Source organism: Corythoichthys intestinalis, chromosome 2, assembly GCF_030265065.1.
Source record: "Corythoichthys intestinalis isolate RoL2023-P3 chromosome 2, ASM3026506v1, whole genome shotgun sequence".
NCBI classification, from domain to species: Eukaryota; Metazoa; Chordata; class Actinopteri; order Syngnathiformes; family Syngnathidae; genus Corythoichthys; species Corythoichthys intestinalis.
The window spans coordinates 5,866-24,285 of NC_080396.1; the positions used below are offsets into that span (position 1 = coordinate 5,866).

Sequence of the window (18,420 nt, forward strand, 5' to 3'; positions counted from 1 at the left end):
TTCGCGGTGAGAATGGAGGGACGGGGTAAACAACTGGCGACGGGGGATCTGAAATTTCTGGCCAGACTGATGACAAGGTTCATCAGGACGTCACACCATCTTGAGAGTGTGGCGGACGCCGACCGCCCGCCATGGGGCATTCGACTCCTGGAAAAATCACTGGTAGAAGGGGTCAAGCCCTCCAATCCGAATGAGAAAATCAATACATTGACCAAGTACAATGCTAAGAATTGGGCGTACGTGACACAACAGTCGCTCTTCGAACATTATTCGGAAACTTTGGCGTCGCTTAAAATTGAACTCGGCAGGTTCAAAATTGCACGCTGGCAAGACGCGCTGTCCTTGGCGGTGAAGTGGGCTAGATTAGATCTAGACACTCTACGGCAGGCCACTCTGGCGAAGGCGAGCGCGGAAATTGAATTTATTATGGGTGTAGCGGGAGCTCAGCCCCCGACAGGTAGATGGGACACCCCGGTAGATAGGCCGGACGCGTCGATTCCAGGTCCGTCGACGAGACCGATGGTCTCCGCGTACACGCAAACGGACGCCTGGACCCCGGAGGGGCCGAGCAACGCCGAAGAAACGCGGCCGTCCACGTCGACCGCGAACCCTGGGGCGCCGACCAAAAGGAAGCCGAACGACGGACCCGAAGAGAACCCGGCCCTCGAAAGTCACGGAAAAAAGAAGAAACAGAAGTCGGTAAGAACGACCGATGATGACTTAGATCTGGATGCACTGCTTGCAGAATACACCCCGCCGTTAGAAGTCCTGTTGGGACCGGAGGAGCCCTCCGACCCCCTGGTCGAGGCCCTCGAAAGGGCGATCACGCCCACCTTGCCGGAAATCGACCTGATCTCGGACGACGCCCTGATGGAAGTGGAGGAAGCCCCGCCTTGGGACATCGAGACGGTAGACACGAGCACGGTGGTGATGACCTCCCCGATCCTCGAGAGCCTGATGGCGCCGTCCCCGCCTCGCGGGGACATGAGCGAGACCCCCGGTGGAAAACCGCAGAGAGCCCTTGTCCCGCGAGCGCTTCGCATGCCGGACGAAGCGGCCCCTGGACGTCCGGTGGAGAAAGAAGGCGAGTGGGGTGTCAGTAGGGGGGAGGGCGTCAAGTTGCGAATTGACGGAATGCAATTGTTTAAATTTCACGACCATAAGGGTGACAAATACGGGAATTGGGACCTAGTGGTGGATAGGCCCATATTAATCATGGGCGATTCAAATATCTCTAGGCTACCGGGAGTCAGGAACACGAACGTTCAAATGGACTCCTATCCGGGCGCCAAAATGAACCACCTGGTTCACGTTCTGGCCTTCAGAACCAAAATAGTGGTCCCTCCCAAGAAAGTCATCCTTTCAGTAGGCCTGAACGACAGAAACCAAACGAACCCCTCGAAACTCAGAGAAGACGTCAAGAATCTGGCCGAGGTGGCGAAGAAGACTTTCCCGCAGAGCGATATAGGTATCCCGAGAATAAACCACTCGCCGTTAATGACCAACTTCGTACGGGCCAAAATAGAACAGCTCAATTTTATGATAGGAGAGACAGGTTACGGGATCCCTAAATTGGGAGACCAATTATTTGAGACGCTCGGGGACGGGATCCACTGGTCCCCAGCCACGGCCAAAAATATGTGGGCCTTGTGGTACGAAGGTTTTTTGGAAGGGGGACGTTTGTAGTGTCTCCGGGTTTTCCGAATAGGAAAACTTACGGCTGGACCCGTCCTCCCCAAAAATATAAAAAATAATTTTTCCACCACTCTCTGTCCCTTCGTAAAATTGAACTCTTTGTTCGTGACGTTTACAACCACGCACCCGCCGACACGGTTTATACCTCGCTTCCGAGTACGATGCCCGTTGGGCTGTTTTTGCTTTCTGTGTTTATAACTGTGCGATTTTTGAGTTAAGAGGACTTTGGTGGGCTTTTCTTGTTTTCATGGGACGGTTTGGTTTTGTTTCAAGGCTTGTAAGAAAAGGTTTTTTTCTTTCTCGGATTGTTTTTTTTCATATTGTACCATATGTATATGGGTGGATAATTTTTTTATATATGTATGTATACACGTACATGTACATAATCTCTATATATAATTCTTTTTCACGTTCTTGTTGGTTTGTTTTTGTTCATATTTTTTCAATACAATTTGTGCTGGTATTCCGACGTTTTTGAAGGGGCCCTCTCTTGCCCTGATGATAATTCGGTTGTGTTTTTGAGTGTACTTTTCTTTGTTCGTTCAATAAGGATTGTTGATTCCCGTTTGTTAATTAATAAATATGTTTGCTTAACAACTTTGGACGTTTGGCCGTGTTGTTTGAAAAATGGACAAATGACTCTCGGAGACCGTATGTTTTTCCCAAGAACAGGTTTTAGACGGTGTGGCTCCCAATCAGGACAATGGGACTCTTCTATGACCTATAGTAAGTAGTTGTAATTTGTTTTCTTTCCCACCGGAGGGCGCCAGTGTACGTGTTTTGCCCCGAGGGGAGATTAGTTTATCACCAATACTTTAATAATTTACTTTTTATTATACTGGTGAGCTAATAGGAATTATTGGGGTTAATATTGGGGGTTTTTGGGCTACTGGATGAATTTAGGGATTAATTTTAATTGTTTATTTGGGACGTAAATAAACGTTACAGGTAGATAGCGCCGTTTCGGTCGCCGCTACGATGACGTAGCAACGCCTGATTGGCTTAGAAAATAGCCATGTGGGAGTCGGGGCGGAAGTAAGCACGCGTCTATGCAAGTCAATGGCTGGCTGCTCAATGGAGTAAAACACGGAAGTGCCGTCGTTCAACTTTTGACATACGTAACAGAAGGAAGGAAGGAAAGTTCCATTTTGGGCTGCCTGACTGGCCTATGGAAGTGGGGAGAAATCATGTTTTAAAATTAACTTTGCGCGATTAGTCGGACATAAGGAGTTTTGGTACAGAGATGCCGCGCACGGCTACTACAATTCCCGTGAGGCTTTGCGCGGCCTGTGGCCGACCAACCGGAAGCGCCCCGAGGGGCTGGATTACTAACGGCGCGATCTCCATTCGTCCTGTCACGTTCGTGTCGGCCCGCCGTGCGCCAGGGAGACAAGGGAAATGGCGGTGTCAGACTTTGCGAAACCGGCGACCTTTGTGACCCGGGTGAATCCGATCGCGGTGAAAAAAGCGATCGCTGGAAATTCAAGTGGAAACACACGAACGCGGAAGTGCGTTAGCCGAGTCGATGCTCGGATCGCGGACACAATGGTCAGATCTTCCTAGCGCGAAGGCCTTGTTGTGCTACGGAGTGAAATCACGCGGGCCGTTAACGTCTATTTGCGAATTCGCGCGACGTAAGAAGCCATGTGTAAAAAGCATAAATGCCGTGGAGGGCGACTACATCTCCCAGAGGGCTTTGCGAGAATGTAGTCCAGGCGACCGGAAATGACGCGAAGAGCCCGACCGTCGGGGGCACGATTCTTTCCGAACGGATACGAAGATGTGCCGCTGTATGAGACATAAACATGGTAAAAAAGCGACGACTGGTGTCGAACAGAGGCAATTGTAATTGCCCTAAAAAATGAAATACAAAAACACGTATACTGTCAAAACAATAACACGGGAAATCCAGTGAGAGGCTTCCGCGGCGATCCGAACGCGAGGACGGACGAACGAACCGCTGGGGTGCTGGATAGACACCGTTCGGTTCGAGTTTGAAACGATGTGCCGCGAGGACGCCCGTGAAGGCGACTACATCTCCCGTGAAACCTTGCGGCTTCCGACGTCGGCCACCGGAGGTGGGCGGGGAAAGTCAAGTGGCGTGAGGGCGTTCTTTCCCGAAGTTCTCCGATGCGACCGAACTATTTAACGTGCGACTAGAGGTACTTAGCTCGGAGCCCCTTGGACGACAAGTGGTCGTACAAAAAAACGAGGTGAGTACACTACTAAATGAAAACGGAAATAATGACATATTGGTGCGTATTAGTCACGGCTGCGGCCACGTATTTTAGCAAGGTCCGTGCGGACTCGTGCACTTGCCCGAGGGCGGGCAAAAATGGCGGGGATGGTCAATTATGGCGGGACGCCAGTTAGGTGAGTTGGGGAACGAATAGAACTCCCGCAAAATGCGCGGGGAGATGGAAATAATTTTTTTAACTTCTAACTGGACATATTAGGCCCCCTTTTTTTTCTCATACTGGGGGACACCGTAGCAATGTACGGTGGGGATGCTTGTTTTAGGAGGAATGAACGGTGGTCCTGCTACTTGAAATAGGTGAAGTCTACCGTGAAGTTGCACATAAGTCGAGCGGCTATTGTATTATGGGACTAGAGTCGGAATACTGAAGGGCGCCGACAGTTGAACTGTGGGAGGCTAGAGAAGGAATTTATGGGGGGAACGGGCTAAAGTCCTATTTGGCGTGACGTTTTATCGCTTCGTCTAAGACCGAGGTCCTGCTCTGCTCTGCTGCCCGGTGGGAGAAAGTCGGTGAACCTACGCCGTCGACGACCGGGACCGGAAGGCGGTCCGCGAAGGGCGAAGCAGTCGAATCCCGACGCGAGAGGCCACGGTTACGGGCGACGCCGCCGCTGAAGTGCCGTGACTCGGCGAGAGAAAATTGATGAAAACAAGACTGCGAATACACGGTAAGTCTGGTGACGACTCCCCGCCGCCTTCGTCCGGTTGCGCGGCGGCCGGGGCACCCGGAAGGGACCGATTCTGAATAGACACGTGTGCCTGTCCAGTACTACTTTCTCTGTGTGTGAGTGTGTGCGTACGTGCGCGTGTGTGTGCACGGACCTCGAACAGGTCCGCCGCCGGTATTTCTCTCGCGCGCGCGCGCACGCTGCCAAAAGAAGGGCTGCAAAGGCCGTAGGCCGCGACCGGAACGGGCTCCGGTCACGAGACCGCCCGCGGGCGTGCTGAACCGAGCAAAGTGCCGAAAAAACCGTTCCCAAAAAGGAAAACTGCTGACGCAGCGCTCCAGGAAACAAAGGCGAAGGGGGTCCGGGACCCTAGGCGGTCCGGGTAATCCCACGCTGAACTCCGACGAACCATGCGGGTACTCCGATAGTATAGTGGACGGGTCCGGGAGTTGATCGTCCCGGACGGGGCCCCCCCACACGAGGCTGTCCAGTGAATAAATGGCCCGAAACAGTCGAGGACTGTGGGGACCGCTGCTGACGACGCAGGTCCACTTTACCCAGCTCCGTTAAGAACCGCACCGAACCCGGACGGGGTCGTCGTAGTTTCAAAACTTTCATGGAGGTGAATGTCTCCGGGTGGGGCTTATGGTTTTTCTTCTTTCGACGCCGAGCGGATCGCTCCCTCTACGTTGGGAGACGAGGGACGGTCACGCTCGAATGCTAGCGCGCTAACGCTTGCTTCTGGGATATGAATGGGGGCCTGCGGGCCCCATTTTACACGTGTGGGTGTGTGTGTGTGTGTGTATATATATGTATGTGTGTGTATATATATATATATATATATATAGATGTATGTATGATTTTTTACATAAGTCACGTGCGGTCGTGTGATCGCACGCGCGGTACTTACGGTAAGTCATCCCTGATATCCATGTGGATTTTCGGTTGATTTTGCTACAGTCTGTGGGCAGGGGGGTTCTCTCCCACCCTGGTGACGCCGCCGACACGGTTGTGCGCGCGCTAGCGCGCGCGCTTGGTTTTTAGCTCTATTTGTACTTATTTCTTTGATTTTGGCTGCTTCCTCTCTATCTCTCTTTTTTTCTCTCTCTATTTCTTTCCATCTCCCATTTTTTTCTCTCTCTCTCTCTCTCTCCTTCCTTCTCACGCTCTCTCTCCTTTTCTTTTGCTGCCACTCTTTATCTCTCTCTCTTTCTCTCTCTCTCTCTCTCCTTCTCTTAATTTTTTTTCTTTGTCTCTCTCTTTCTCTCCTTCTTTCTTACACACACACTCTCTCTCTCTCTCTCTCTCTCTCTCTCTCTCTATTTTTCTCTGTGTCTCTTTCGCACACACTTAGGTCGAGGTTTCTTTCCCCCAGTCCAATTTTTCTCTTAAAAATCAGTATAATTTCGGTAATAGGTCCCGTTAACCGTGGGGCGTTCTCCTACCTGGTCGGTAAGTATCGGGTTGCGCGCACTAGGGGAAGTACGTGGTTTCTACGGATGGAACCGGGCGGTGAGCGCTAAACGCTACCGCCTGATCAACACGGGGGCGAGGCGACTTCTTGGCCCAACTCTGTTAGATTGACGAGTATGTTGTCGAGTTCATTTTAAGGAAGAAACCGTCCCGTTGATCGGGACCGAACCGTGGCCCCGGACGGGCGATTCCTGTGCGTCGACTGATGTCGCCAAAGTAAGAAGGGGGTCACAGTGACTAGCGAGGGTCAGTCGCATTGCCTTTGGTACTCCACACACCGGGTAGTCGTAAGACGTACCGGGGATGCCATCGAGATAGAGTGTACTCACCTAACCCGCCAGAACCCCGGACGACTGTTTCCCTTTGAAGTCTTGCGGCGACATCGACTGACGTTTGGGACCTAGTCAAGGTCCTCCCGTCCCGTGAGTCCTGTGATATTCTGGTTTTTTCCGATCGGTAAGCCGTTGCGGGCTAGTTGGTTTTAGCCGCGGTGCGGTGCGGTCGGGTCTGGTCTACTCCCCCTTTGCTGATCGCGACGGCCCCCCTCTTTTTGGCTACCTCCGGGCAATTGATATACTTAATTGGATTTATTGTAAACAAACAAAACCCCCCCCCCCCCCCCCCCCCTTCCCCCCCACTAAACATAAAAGTCCTAGGGAAATAAATTGAACTAAACTTAATCTGAGCTAGGGCCCTCTTTGGGTCTCGGTAGAACAACCTTCCCCATCCTCTTCCACTAAACTTAACTAGAGGGCGCTATCCGATTTGGAATAGGGCACTTGACCCCGTGAGCTAAACTTAACGAGGTACGTGTGGAAACCCCTCGGTGGCCTGTGGAACCACCCTTCCTTTCGACTAACCCCAACGAAGAGTCTTGCCCAAATTTTGGTCTCGGTAGGCCCTTCCCTGTTCTCTTCCACTAAACTCAACAAAAGGACTTTGTCCACTTTAGAATTGGACACCTAATCCCACCCCCGTGAACTAAACTCAATTCACCCCTCCTTTCCAGTTTCCTAACAAGGGACTGGACACGATTAGAAAGGAGTCATTTGCCCCCACCACTCGGACCAACCCTAACGGGGTGAATCCGGAAACCCTTCGGGGGTCTACCATACGGGCCTTTGATTGAAATAACACTAACGTTTCCATACTCTCTCTTCTTTCCTTCTTTTTCTTCCAATTCCTTGGATGTCTGACCTAATGTAGCTCGCTGATATTTGAAAGGGTGGGTATACGTTGGATTTAAACAAAAAAGGTTTTTTCAGGAGACGGAGTGGTGCGGCTTTCGTGCGGAATAATTAATCTTGAATTTTTTATCAATTTCGAAATACCCTCGGAAATTGACTCGGTGAATTTTGTCTTTCTGTTTGTATTCCTATTGGCTCTCTGAAATCCAGGAAAACTTCGCGGTGAGAATGGAGGGACGGGGTAAACAACTGGCGACGGGGGATCTGAAATTTCTGGCCAGACTGATGACAAGGTTCATCAGGACGTCACACCATCTTGAGAGTGTGGCGGAAGCCGACCGCCCGCCATGGGGCATTCGACTCCTGGAAAAATCACTGGTAGAAGGGGTCAAGCCCTCCAATCCGAATGAGAAAATCAATACATTGACCAAGTACAATGCTAAGAATTGGGCGTACGTGACACAACAGTCGCTCTTCGAACATTATTCGGAAACTTTGGCGTCGCTTAAAATTGAACTCGGCAGGTTCAAAAATGCACGCTGGCAAGACGCGCTGTCCTTGGCGGTGAAGTGGGCTAGATTAGATCTAGACACTCTACGGCAGGCCACTCTGGCGAAGGCGAGCGCGGAAATTGAATTTATTATGGGTGTAGCGGGAGCTCAGCCCCCGACAGGTAGATGGGACACCCCGGTAGATAGGCCGGACGCGTCGATTCCAGGTCCGTCGACGAGACCGATGGTCTCCGCGTACACGCAAACGGACGCCTGGACCCCGGAGGGGCCGAGCAACGCCGAAGAAACGCGGCCGTCCACGTCGACCGCGAACCCTGGGGCGCCGACCAAAAGGAAGCCGAACGACGGACCCGAAGAGAACCCGGCCCTCGAAAGTCACGGAAAAAAGAAGAAACAGAAGTCGGTAAGAACGACCGATGATGACTTAGATCTGGATGCACTGCTTGCAGAATACACCCCGCCGTTAGAAGTCCTGTTGGGACCGGAGGAGCCCTCCGACCCCCTGGTCGAGGCCCTCGAAAGGGCGATCACGCCCACCTTGCCGGAAATCGACCTGATCTCGGACGACGCCCTGATGGAAGTGGAGGAAGCCCCGCCTTGGGACATCGAGACGGTAGACACGAGCACGGTGGTGATGACCTCCCCGATCCTCGAGAGCCTGATGGCGCCGTCCCCGCCTCGCGGGGACATGAGCGAGACCCCCGGTGGAAAACCGCAGAGAGCCCTTGTCCCGCGAGCGCTTCGCATGCCGGACGAAGCGGCCCCTGGACGTCCGGTGGAGAAAGAAGGCGAGTGGGGTGTCAGTAAGGGGGAGGGCGTCAAGTTGCGAATTGACGGAATGCAATTGTTTAAATTTCACGACCATAAGGGTGACAAATACGGGAATTGGGACCTAGTGGTGGATAGGCCCATATTAATCATGGGCGATTCAAATATCTCTAGGCTACCGGGAGTCAGAAACACGAACGTTCAAATGGACTCCTATCCGGGCGCCAAAATGAACCACCTGGTTCACGTTCTGGCCTTCAGAACCAAAATAGTGGTCCCTCCCAAGAAAGTCATCCTTTCAGTAGGCCTGAACGACAGAAACCAAACGAACCCCTCGAAACTCAGAGAAGACGTCAAGAATCTGGCCGAGGTGGCGAAGAAGACTTTCCCGCAGAGCGATATAGGTATCCCGAGAATAAACCACTCGCCGTTAATGACCAACTTCGTACGGGCCAAAATAGAACAGCTCAATTTTATGATAGGAGAGACAGGTTACGGGATCCCTAAATTGGGAGACCAATTATTTGAGACGCTCGGGGACGGGATCCACTGGTCCCCAGCCACGGCCAAAAATATGTGGGCCTTGTGGTACGAAGGTTTTTTGGAAGGGGGACGTTTGTAGTGTCTCCGGGTTTTCCGAATAGGAAAACTTACGGCTGGACCCGTCCTCCCCAAAAATATAAAAAATAATTTTTCCACCACTCTCTGTCCCTTCGTAAAATTGAACTCTTTGTTCGTGACGTTTACAACCACGCACCCGCCGACACGGTTTATACCTCGCTTCCGAGTACGATGCCCGTTGGGCTGTTTTTGCTTTCTGTGTTTATAACTGTGCGATTTTTGAGTTAAGAGGACTTTGGTGGGCTTTTCTTGTTTTCATGGGACGGTTTGGTTTTGTTTCAAGGCTTGTAAGAAAAGGTTTTTTTTTTTTTTTTTTTTTTTTTTTTTTTCTTTCTCGGATTGTTTTTTTTCATATTGTACCATATGTATATGGGTGGATAATTTTTTTTATATATGTATGTATACACGTACATGTACATAATCTCTATATATAATTCTTTTTCAGGTTCTTGTTGGTTTGTTTTTGTTCATATTTTTTCAATACAATTTATGCTGGTATTCCGGCGTTTTTGAAGGGGCCCTCTCTTGCCCTGGTGATAATTCGGTTGTGTTTTTGAGTGTACTTTTCTTTGTTCGTTCAATAAGGATTGTTGATTCCCGTTTGTTAATTAATAAATATGTTTGCTTAACAACTTTGGACGTTTGGCCGTGTTGTTTGAAAAATGGACAAATGACTCTCGGAGACCGTATGTTTTTCCCAAGAACAGGTTTTAGACGGTGTGGCTCCCAATCAGGACAATGGGACTCTTCTATGACCTATAGTAAGTAGTTGTAATTTGTTTTCTTTCCCACCGGAGGGCGCCAGTGTACGTGTTTTGCCCCGAGGGGAGATTAGTTTATCACCAATACTTTAATAATTTACTTTTTATTATACTGGTGAGCTAATAGGAATTATTGGGGTTAATATTGGGGGTTTTTGGGCTACTGGATGAATTTAGGGATTAATTTTAATTGTTTATTTGGGACGTAAATAAACGTTACAGGTAGATAGCGCCGTTTCGGTCGCCGCTACGATGACGTAGCAACGCCTGATTGGCTTAGAAAATAGCCATGTGGGAGTCGGGGCGGAAGTAAGCACGCGTCTATGCAAGTCAATGGCTGGCTGCTCAATGGAGTAAAACACGGAAGTGCCGTCGTTCAACTTTTGACATACGTAACAGAAGGAAGGAAGGAAAGTTCCATTTTGGGCTGCCTGACTGGCCTATGGAAGTGGGGAGAAATCATGTTTTAAAATTAACTTTGCGCGATTAGTCGGACATAAGGAGTTTTGGTACAGAGATGCCGCGCACGGCTACTACAATTCCCGTGAGGCTTTGCGCGGCCTGTGGCCGACCAACCGGAAGCGCCCCGAGGGGCTGGATTACTAACGGCGCGATCTCCATTCGTCCTGTCACGTTCGTGTCGGCCCGCCGTGCGCCAGGGAGACAAGGGAAATGGCGGTGTCAGACTTTGCGAAACCGGCGACCTTTGTGGCCCGGGTGAATCCGATCGCGGTGAAAAAAGCGATCGCTGGAAATTCAAGTGGAAACACACGAACGCGGAAGTGCGTTAGCCGAGTCGATGCTCGGATCGCGGACACAATGGTCAGATCTTCCTAGCGCGAAGGCCTTGTTGTGCTACGGAGTGAAATCACGCGGGCCGTTAACGTCTATTTGCGAATTCGCGCGACGTAAGAAGCCATGTGTAAAAAGCATAAATGCCGTGGAGGGCGACTACATCTCCCAGAGGGCTTTGCGAGAATGTAGTCCAGGCGACCGGAAATGACGCGAAGAGCCCGACCGTCGGGGGCACGATTCTTTCCGAACGGATACGAAGATGTGCCGCTGTATGAGACATAAACATGGTAAAAAAGCGACGACTGGTGTCGAACAGAGGCAATTGTAATTGCCCTAAAAAATGAAATACAAAAACACGTATACTGTCAAAACAAGAACACGGGAAATCCAGTGAGAGGCTTCCGCGGCGATCCGAACGCGAGGACGGACGAACGAACCGCTGGGGTGCTGGATAGACACCGTTCGGTTCGAGTTTGAAACGATGTGCCGCGGGGACGCCCGTGAAGGCGACTACATCTCCCGTGAAACCTTGCGGCTTCCGACGTCGGCCACCGGAGGTGGGCGGGGAAAGTCAAGTGGCGTGAGGGCGTTCTTTCCCGAAGTTCTCCGATGCGACCGAACTATTTAACGTGCGACTAGAGGTACTTAGCTCGGAGCCCCTTGGACGACAAGTGGTCGTACAAAAAAACGAGGTGAGTACACTACTAAATGAAAACGGAAATAATGACATATTGGTGCGTATTAGTCACGGCTGCGGCCACGTATTTTAGCAAGGTCCGTGCGGACTCGTGCACTTGCCCGAGGGCGGGCAAAAATGGCGGGGATGGTCAATTATGGCGGGACGCCAGTCAGGTGAGTTGGGGAACGAATAGAACTCCCGCAAAATGCGCGGGGAGATGGAAATAATTTTTTTAACTTCTAACTGGACATATTAGGCCCCCCTTTTTTTTCTCATACTGGGGGACACCGTAGCAATGTGCGGTGGGGATGCTTGTTTTAGGAGGAATGAACGGTGGTCCTGCTACTTGAAATAGGTGAAGTCTACCGTGAAGTTGCACATAAGTTGAGCGGCTATTGTATTATGGGACTAGAGTCGGAATACTGAAGGGCGCCGACAGTTGAACTGTGGGAGGCTAGAGAAGGAATTTATGGGGGGAACGGGCTAAAGTCCTATTTGGCGTGACGTTTTATCGCTTCGTCTAAGACCGAGGTCCTGCTCTGCTCTGCTGCCCGGTGGGAGAAAGTCGGTGAACCTACGCCGTCGACGACCGGGACCGGAAGGCGGTCCGCGAAGGGCGAAGCAGTCGAATCCCGACGCGAGAGGCCACGGTTACGGGCGACGCCGCCGCTGAAGTGCCGTGACTCGGCGAGAGAAAATTGATGAAAACAAGACTGCGAATACACGGTAAGTCTGGTGACGACTCCCCGCCGCCTTCGTCCGGTTGCGCGGCGGCCGGGGCACCCGGAAGGGACCGATTCTGAATAGACACGTGTGCCTGTCCAGTACTACTTTCTCTGTGTGTGAGTGTGTGCGTACGTGCGCGTGTGTGTGCACGGACCTCGAACAGGTCCGCCGCCGGTATTTCTCTCGCGCGCCGCGCGCACGCTGCCAAAAGAAGGGCTGCAAAGGCCGTAGGCCGCGACCGGAACGGGCTCCGGTCACGAGACCGCCCGCGGGCGTGCTGAACCGAGCAAAGTGCCGAAAAAACCGTTCCCAAAAAGGAAAACTGCTGACGCAGCGCTCCAGGAAACAAAGGCGAAGGGGGTCCGGGACCCTAGGCGGTCCGGGTAATCCCACGCTGAACTCCGACGAACCATGCGGGTACTCCGATAGTATAGTGGACGGGTCCGGGAGTTGATCGTCCCGGACGGGGCCCCCCCACACGAGGCTGTCCAGTGAATAAATGGCCCGAAACAGTCGAGGACTGTGGGGACCGCTGCTGACGACGCAGGTCCACTTTACCCAGCTCCGTTAAGAACCGCACCGAACCCGGACGGGGTCGTCGTAGTTTCAAAACTTTCATGGAGGTGAATGTCTCCGGGTGGGGCTTATGGTTTTTCTTCTTTCGACGCCGAGCGGATCGCTCCCTCTACGTTGGGAGACGAGGGACGGTCACGCTCGAATGCTAGCGCGCTAACGCTTGCTTCTGGGATATGAATGGGGGCCTGCGGGCCCCATTTTACACGTGTGGGTGTGTGTGTGTGTGTGTATATATATGTATGTGTGTGTATATATATATATATATATATATAGATGTATGTATGATTTTTTACATAAGTCACGTGCGGTCGTGTGATCGCACGCGCGGTACTTACGGTAAGTCATCCCTGATATCCATGTGGATTTTCGGTTGATTTTGCTACAGTCTGTGGGCAGGGGGGTTCTCTCCCACCCTGGTGACGCCGCCGACACGGTTGTGCGCGCGCTAGCGCGCGCGCTTGGTTTTTAGCTCTATTTGTACTTATTTCTTTGATTTTGGCTGCTTCCTCTCTATCTCTCTTTTTTTCTCTCTCTATTTCTTTCCATCTCCCATTTTTTTCTCTCTCTCTCTCTCTCTCCTTCCTTCTCACGCTCTCTCTCCTTTTCTTTTGCTGCCACTCTTTATCTCTCTCTCTTTCTCTCTCTCTCTCTCTCCTTCTCTTAATTTTTTTTCTTTGTCTCTCTCTTTCTCTCCTTCTTTCTTACACACACACTCTCTCTCTCTCTCTCTCTCTCTCTCTCTCTCTATTTTTCTCTGTGTCTCTTTCGCACACACTTAGGTCGAGGTTTCTTTCCCCCAGTCCAATTTTTCTCTTAAAAATCAGTATAATTTCGGTAATAGGTCCCGTTAACCGTGGGGCGTTCTCCTACCTGGTCGGTAAGTATCGGGTTGCGCGCACTAGGGGAAGTACGTGGTTTCTACGGATGGAACCGGGCGGTGAGCGCTAAACGCTACCGCCTGATCAACACGGGGGCGAGGCGACTTCTTGGCCCAACTCTGTTAGATTGACGAGTATGTTGTCGAGTTCATTTTAAGGAAGAAACCGTCCCGTTGATCGGGACCGAACCGTGGCCCCGGACGGGCGATTCCTGTGCGTCGACTGATGTCGCCAAAGTAAGAAGGGGGTCACAGTGACTAGCGAGGGTCAGTCGCATTGCCTTTGGTACTCCACACACCGGGTAGTCGTAAGACGTACCGGGGATGCCATCGAGATAGAGTGTACTCACCTAACCCGCCAGAACCCCGGACGACTGTTTCCCTTTGAAGTCTTGCGGCGACATCGACTGACGTTTGGGACCTAGTCAAGGTCCTCCCGTCCCGTGAGTCCTGTGATATTCTGGTTTTTTCCGATCGGTAAGCCGTTGCGGGCTAGTTGGTTTTAGCCGCGGTGCGGTGCGGTCGGGTCTGGTCTACTCCCCCTTTGCTGATCGCGACGGCCCCCCTCTTTTTGGCTACCTCCGGGCAATTGATATACTTAATTGGATTTATTGTAAACAAACAAAACCCCCCCCCCCCCCCCCCCCCTTCCCCCCCACTAAACATAAAAGTCCTAGGGAAATAAATTGAACTAAACTTAATCTGAGCTAGGGCCCTCTTTGGGTCTCGGTAGAACAACCTTCCCCATCCTCTTCCACTAAACTTAACTAGAGGGCGCTATCCGATTTGGAATAGGGCACTTGACCCCGTGAGCTAAACTTAACGAGGTACGTGTGGAAACCCCTCGGTGGCCTGTGGAACCACCCTTCCTTTCGACTAACCCCAACGAAGAGTCTTGCCCAAATTTTGGTCTCGGTAGGCCCTTCCCTGTTCTCTTCCACTAAACTCAACAAAAGGACTTTGTCCACTTTAGAATTGGACACCTAATCCCACCCCCGTGAACTAAACTCAATTCACCCCTCCTTTCCAGTTTCCTAACAAGGGACTGGACACGATTAGAAAGGAGTCATTTGCCCCCACCACTCGGACCAACCCTAACGGGGTGAATCCGGAAACCCTTCGGGGGTCTACCATACGGGCCTTTGATTGAAATAACACTAACGTTTCCATACTCTCTCTTCTTTCCTTCTTTTTCTTCCAATTCCTTGGATGTCTGACCTAATGTAGCTCGCTGATATTTGAAAGGGTGGGTATACGTTGGATTTAAACAAAAAAGGTTTTTTCAGGAGACGGAGTGGTGCGGCTTTCGTGCGGAATAATTAATCTTGAATTTTTTATCAATTTCGAAATACCCTCGGAAATTGACTCGGTGAATTTTGTCTTTCTGTTTGTATTCCTATTGGCTCTCTGAAATCCAGGAAAACTTCGCGGTGAGAATGGAGGGACGGGGTAAACAACTGGCGACGGGGGATCTGAAATTTCTGGCCAGACTGATGACAAGGTTCATCAGGACGTCACACCATCTTGAGAGTGTGGCGGAAGCCGACCGCCCGCCATGGGGCATTCGACTCCTGGAAAAATCACTGGTAGAAGGGGTCAAGCCCTCCAATCCGAATGAGAAAATCAATACATTGACCAAGTACAATGCTAAGAATTGGGCGTACGTGACACAACAGTCGCTCTTCGAACATTATTCGGAAACTTTGGCGTCGCTTAAAATTGAACTCGGCAGGTTCAAAAATGCACGCTGGCAAGACGCGCTGTCCTTGGCGGTGAAGTGGGCTAGATTAGATCTAGACACTCTACGGCAGGCCACTCTGGCGAAGGCGAGCGCGGAAATTGAATTTATTATGGGTGTAGCGGGAGCTCAGCCCCCGACAGGTAGATGGGACACCCCGGTAGATAGGCCGGACGCGTCGATTCCAGGTCCGTCGACGAGACCGATGGTCTCCGCGTACACGCAAACGGACGCCTGGACCCCGGAGGGGCCGAGCAACGCCGAAGAAACGCGGCCGTCCACGTCGACCGCGAACCCTGGGGCGCCGACCAAAAGGAAGCCGAACGACGGACCCGAAGAGAACCCGGCCCTCGAAAGTCACGGAAAAAAGAAGAAACAGAAGTCGGTAAGAACGACCGATGATGACTTAGATCTGGATGCACTGCTTGCAGAATACACCCCGCCGTTAGAAGTCCTGTTGGGACCGGAGGAGCCCTCCGACCCCCTGGTCGAGGCCCTCGAAAGGGCGATCACGCCCACCTTGCCGGAAATCGACCTGATCTCGGACGACGCCCTGATGGAAGTGGAGGAAGCCCCGCCTTGGGACATCGAGACGGTAGACACGAGCACGGTGGTGATGACCTCCCCGATCCTCGAGAGCCTGATGGCGCCGTCCCCGCCTCGCGGGGACATGAGCGAGATCCCCGGTGGAAAACCGCAGAGAGCCCTTGTCCCGCGAGCGCTTCGCATGCCGGACGAAGCGGCCCCTGGACGTCCGGTGGAGAAAGAAGGCGAGTGGGGTGTCAGTAAGGGGGAGGGCGTCAAGTTGCGAATTGACGGAATGCAATTGTTTAAATTTCACGACCATAAGGGTGACAAATACGGGAATTGGGACCTAGTGGTGGATAGGCCCATATTAATCATGGGCGATTCAAATATCTCTAGGCTACCGGGAGTCAGAAACACGAACGTTCAAATGGACTCCTATCCGGGCGCCAAAATGAACCACCTGGTTCACGTTCTGGCCTTCAGAACCAAAATAGTGGTCCCTCCCAAGAAAGTCATCCTTTCAGTAGGCCTGAACGACAGAAACCAAACGAACCCCTCGAAACTCAGAGAAGACGTCAAGAATCTGGCCGAGGTGGCGAAGAAGACTTTCCCGCAGAGCGATATAGGTATCCCGAGAATAAACCACTCGCCGTTAATGACCAACTTCGTACGGGCCAAAATAGAACAGCTCAATTTTATGATAGGAGAGACAGGTTACGGGATCCCTAAATTGGGAGACCAATTATTTGAGACGCTCGGGGACGGGATCCACTGGTCCCCAGCCACGGCCAAAAATATGTGGGCCTTGTGGTACGAAGGTTTTTTGGAAGGGGGACGTTTGTAGTGTCTCCGGGTTTTCCGAATAGGAAAACTTACGGCTGGACCCGTCCTCCCCAAAAATATAAAAAATAATTTTTCCACCACTCTCTGTCCCTTCGTAAAATTGAACTCTTTGTTCGTGACGTTTACAACCACGCACCCGCCGACACGGTTTATACCTCGCTTCCGAGTACGATGCCCGTTGGGCTGTTTTTGCTTTCTGTGTTTATAACTGTGCGATTTTTGAGTTAAGAGGACTTTGGTGGGCTTTTCTTGTTTTCATGGGACGGTTTGGTTTTGTTTCAAGGCTTGTAAGAAAAGGTTTTTTTTTTTTTTTTTTTTTTTTTTTTTTCTTTCTCGGATTGTTTTTTTTCATATTGTACCATATGTATATGGGTGGATAATTTTTTTTATATATGTATGTATACACGTACATGTACATAATCTCTATATATAATTCTTTTTCAGGTTCTTGTTGGTTTGTTTTTGTTCATATTTTTTCAATACAATTTATGCTGGTATTCCGGCGTTTTTGAAGGGGCCCTCTCTTGCCCTGGTGATAATTCGGTTGTGTTTTTGAGTGTACTTTTCTTTGTTCGTTCAATAAGGATTGTTGATTCCCGTTTGTTAATTAATAAATATGTTTGCTTAACAACTTTGGACGTTTGGCCGTGTTGTTTGAAAAATGGACAAATGACTCTCGGAGACCGTATGTTTTTCCCAAGAACAGGTTTTAGACGGTGTGGCTCCCAATCAGGACAATGGGACTCTTCTATGACCTATAGTAAGTAGTTGTAATTTGTTTTCTTTCCCACCGGAGGGCGCCAGTGTACGTGTTTTGCCCCGAGGGGAGATTAGTTTATCACCAATACTTTAATAATTTACTTTTTATTATACTGGTGAGCTAATAGGAATTATTGGGGTTAATATTGGGGGTTTTTGGGCTACTGGATGAATTTAGGGATTAATTTTAATTGTTTATTTGGGACGTAAATAAACGTTACAGGTAGATAGCGCCGTTTCGGTCGCCGCTACGATGACGTAGCAACGCCTGATTGGCTTAGAAAATAGCCATGTGGGAGTCGGGGCGGAAGTAAGCACGCGTCTATGCAAGTCAATGGCTGGCTGCTCAATGGAGTAAAACACGGAAGTGCCGTCGTTCAACTTTTGACATACGTAACAGAAGGAAGGAAGGAAAGTTCCATTTTGGGCTGCCTGACTGGCCTATGGAAGTGGGGAGAAATCATGTTTTAAAATTAACTTTGCGCGATTAGTCGGACATAAGGAGTTTTGGTACAGAGATGCCGCGCACGGCTACTACAATTCCCGTGAGGCTTTGCGCGGCCTGTGGCCGACCAACCGGAAGCGCCCCGAGGGGCTGGATTACTAACGGCGCGATCTCCATTCGTCCTGTCACGTTCGTGTCGGCCCGCCGTGCGCCAGGGAGACAAGGGAAATGGCGGTGTCAGACTTTGCGAAACCGGCGACCTTTGTGGCCCGGGTGAATCCGATCGCGGTGAAAAAAGCGATCGCTGGAAATTCAAGTGGAAACACACGAACGCGGAAGTGCGTTAGCCGAGTCGATGCTCGGATCGCGGACACAATGGTCAGATCTTCCTAGCGCGAAGGCCTTGTTGTGCTACGGAGTGAAATCACACGGGCCGTTAACGTCTATTTGCGAATTCGCGCGACGTAAGAAGCCATGTGTAAAAAGCATAAATGCCGTGGAGGGCGACTACA

The 18,420-nt window shown here is 51.0% G+C and overlaps 2 protein-coding genes across 2 annotated transcripts; both read left to right on the plus strand.

Annotated features, from left to right (window-relative positions):
• Window positions 1–4,212: 4,212 nt before the first annotated feature.
• Window positions 4,213–9,435, plus strand: LOC130911964 (uncharacterized). The gene is made up of 2 exons (XM_057829665.1): window positions 4,213–4,620; window positions 7,491–9,435. Exon 2 carries the CDS (start codon window positions 7,509–7,511, stop codon window positions 9,180–9,182), a length of 1,674 nt encoding a protein of 557 aa, XP_057685648.1. The 5' UTR covers window positions 4,213–4,620; window positions 7,491–7,508; the 3' UTR covers window positions 9,183–9,435.
• A 2,390-nt stretch (window positions 9,436–11,825) lies between these two features.
• On the plus strand, window positions 11,826–16,705 carry LOC130909441 (uncharacterized). The gene is made up of 2 exons (XM_057825926.1): window positions 11,826–12,142; window positions 15,014–16,705. The coding sequence occupies exon 2, from the start codon at window positions 15,032–15,034 to the stop codon at window positions 16,703–16,705; it is 1,674 nt and encodes a 557-aa protein (XP_057681909.1). The 5' UTR covers window positions 11,826–12,142; window positions 15,014–15,031.
• The last annotated feature ends 1,715 nt before the right edge of the window (window positions 16,706–18,420 follow it).

What these genes read in the sequence shown, in the direction of transcription:
- LOC130911964 (XM_057829665.1), top strand. Translation starts at nt 7,509, where the DNA reads ATGGAGGGACGGGGTAAACAACTGGCGACGGGGGATCTGAAATTTCTG.
- LOC130909441 (XM_057825926.1), top strand. Translation starts at nt 15,032, where the DNA reads ATGGAGGGACGGGGTAAACAACTGGCGACGGGGGATCTGAAATTTCTG.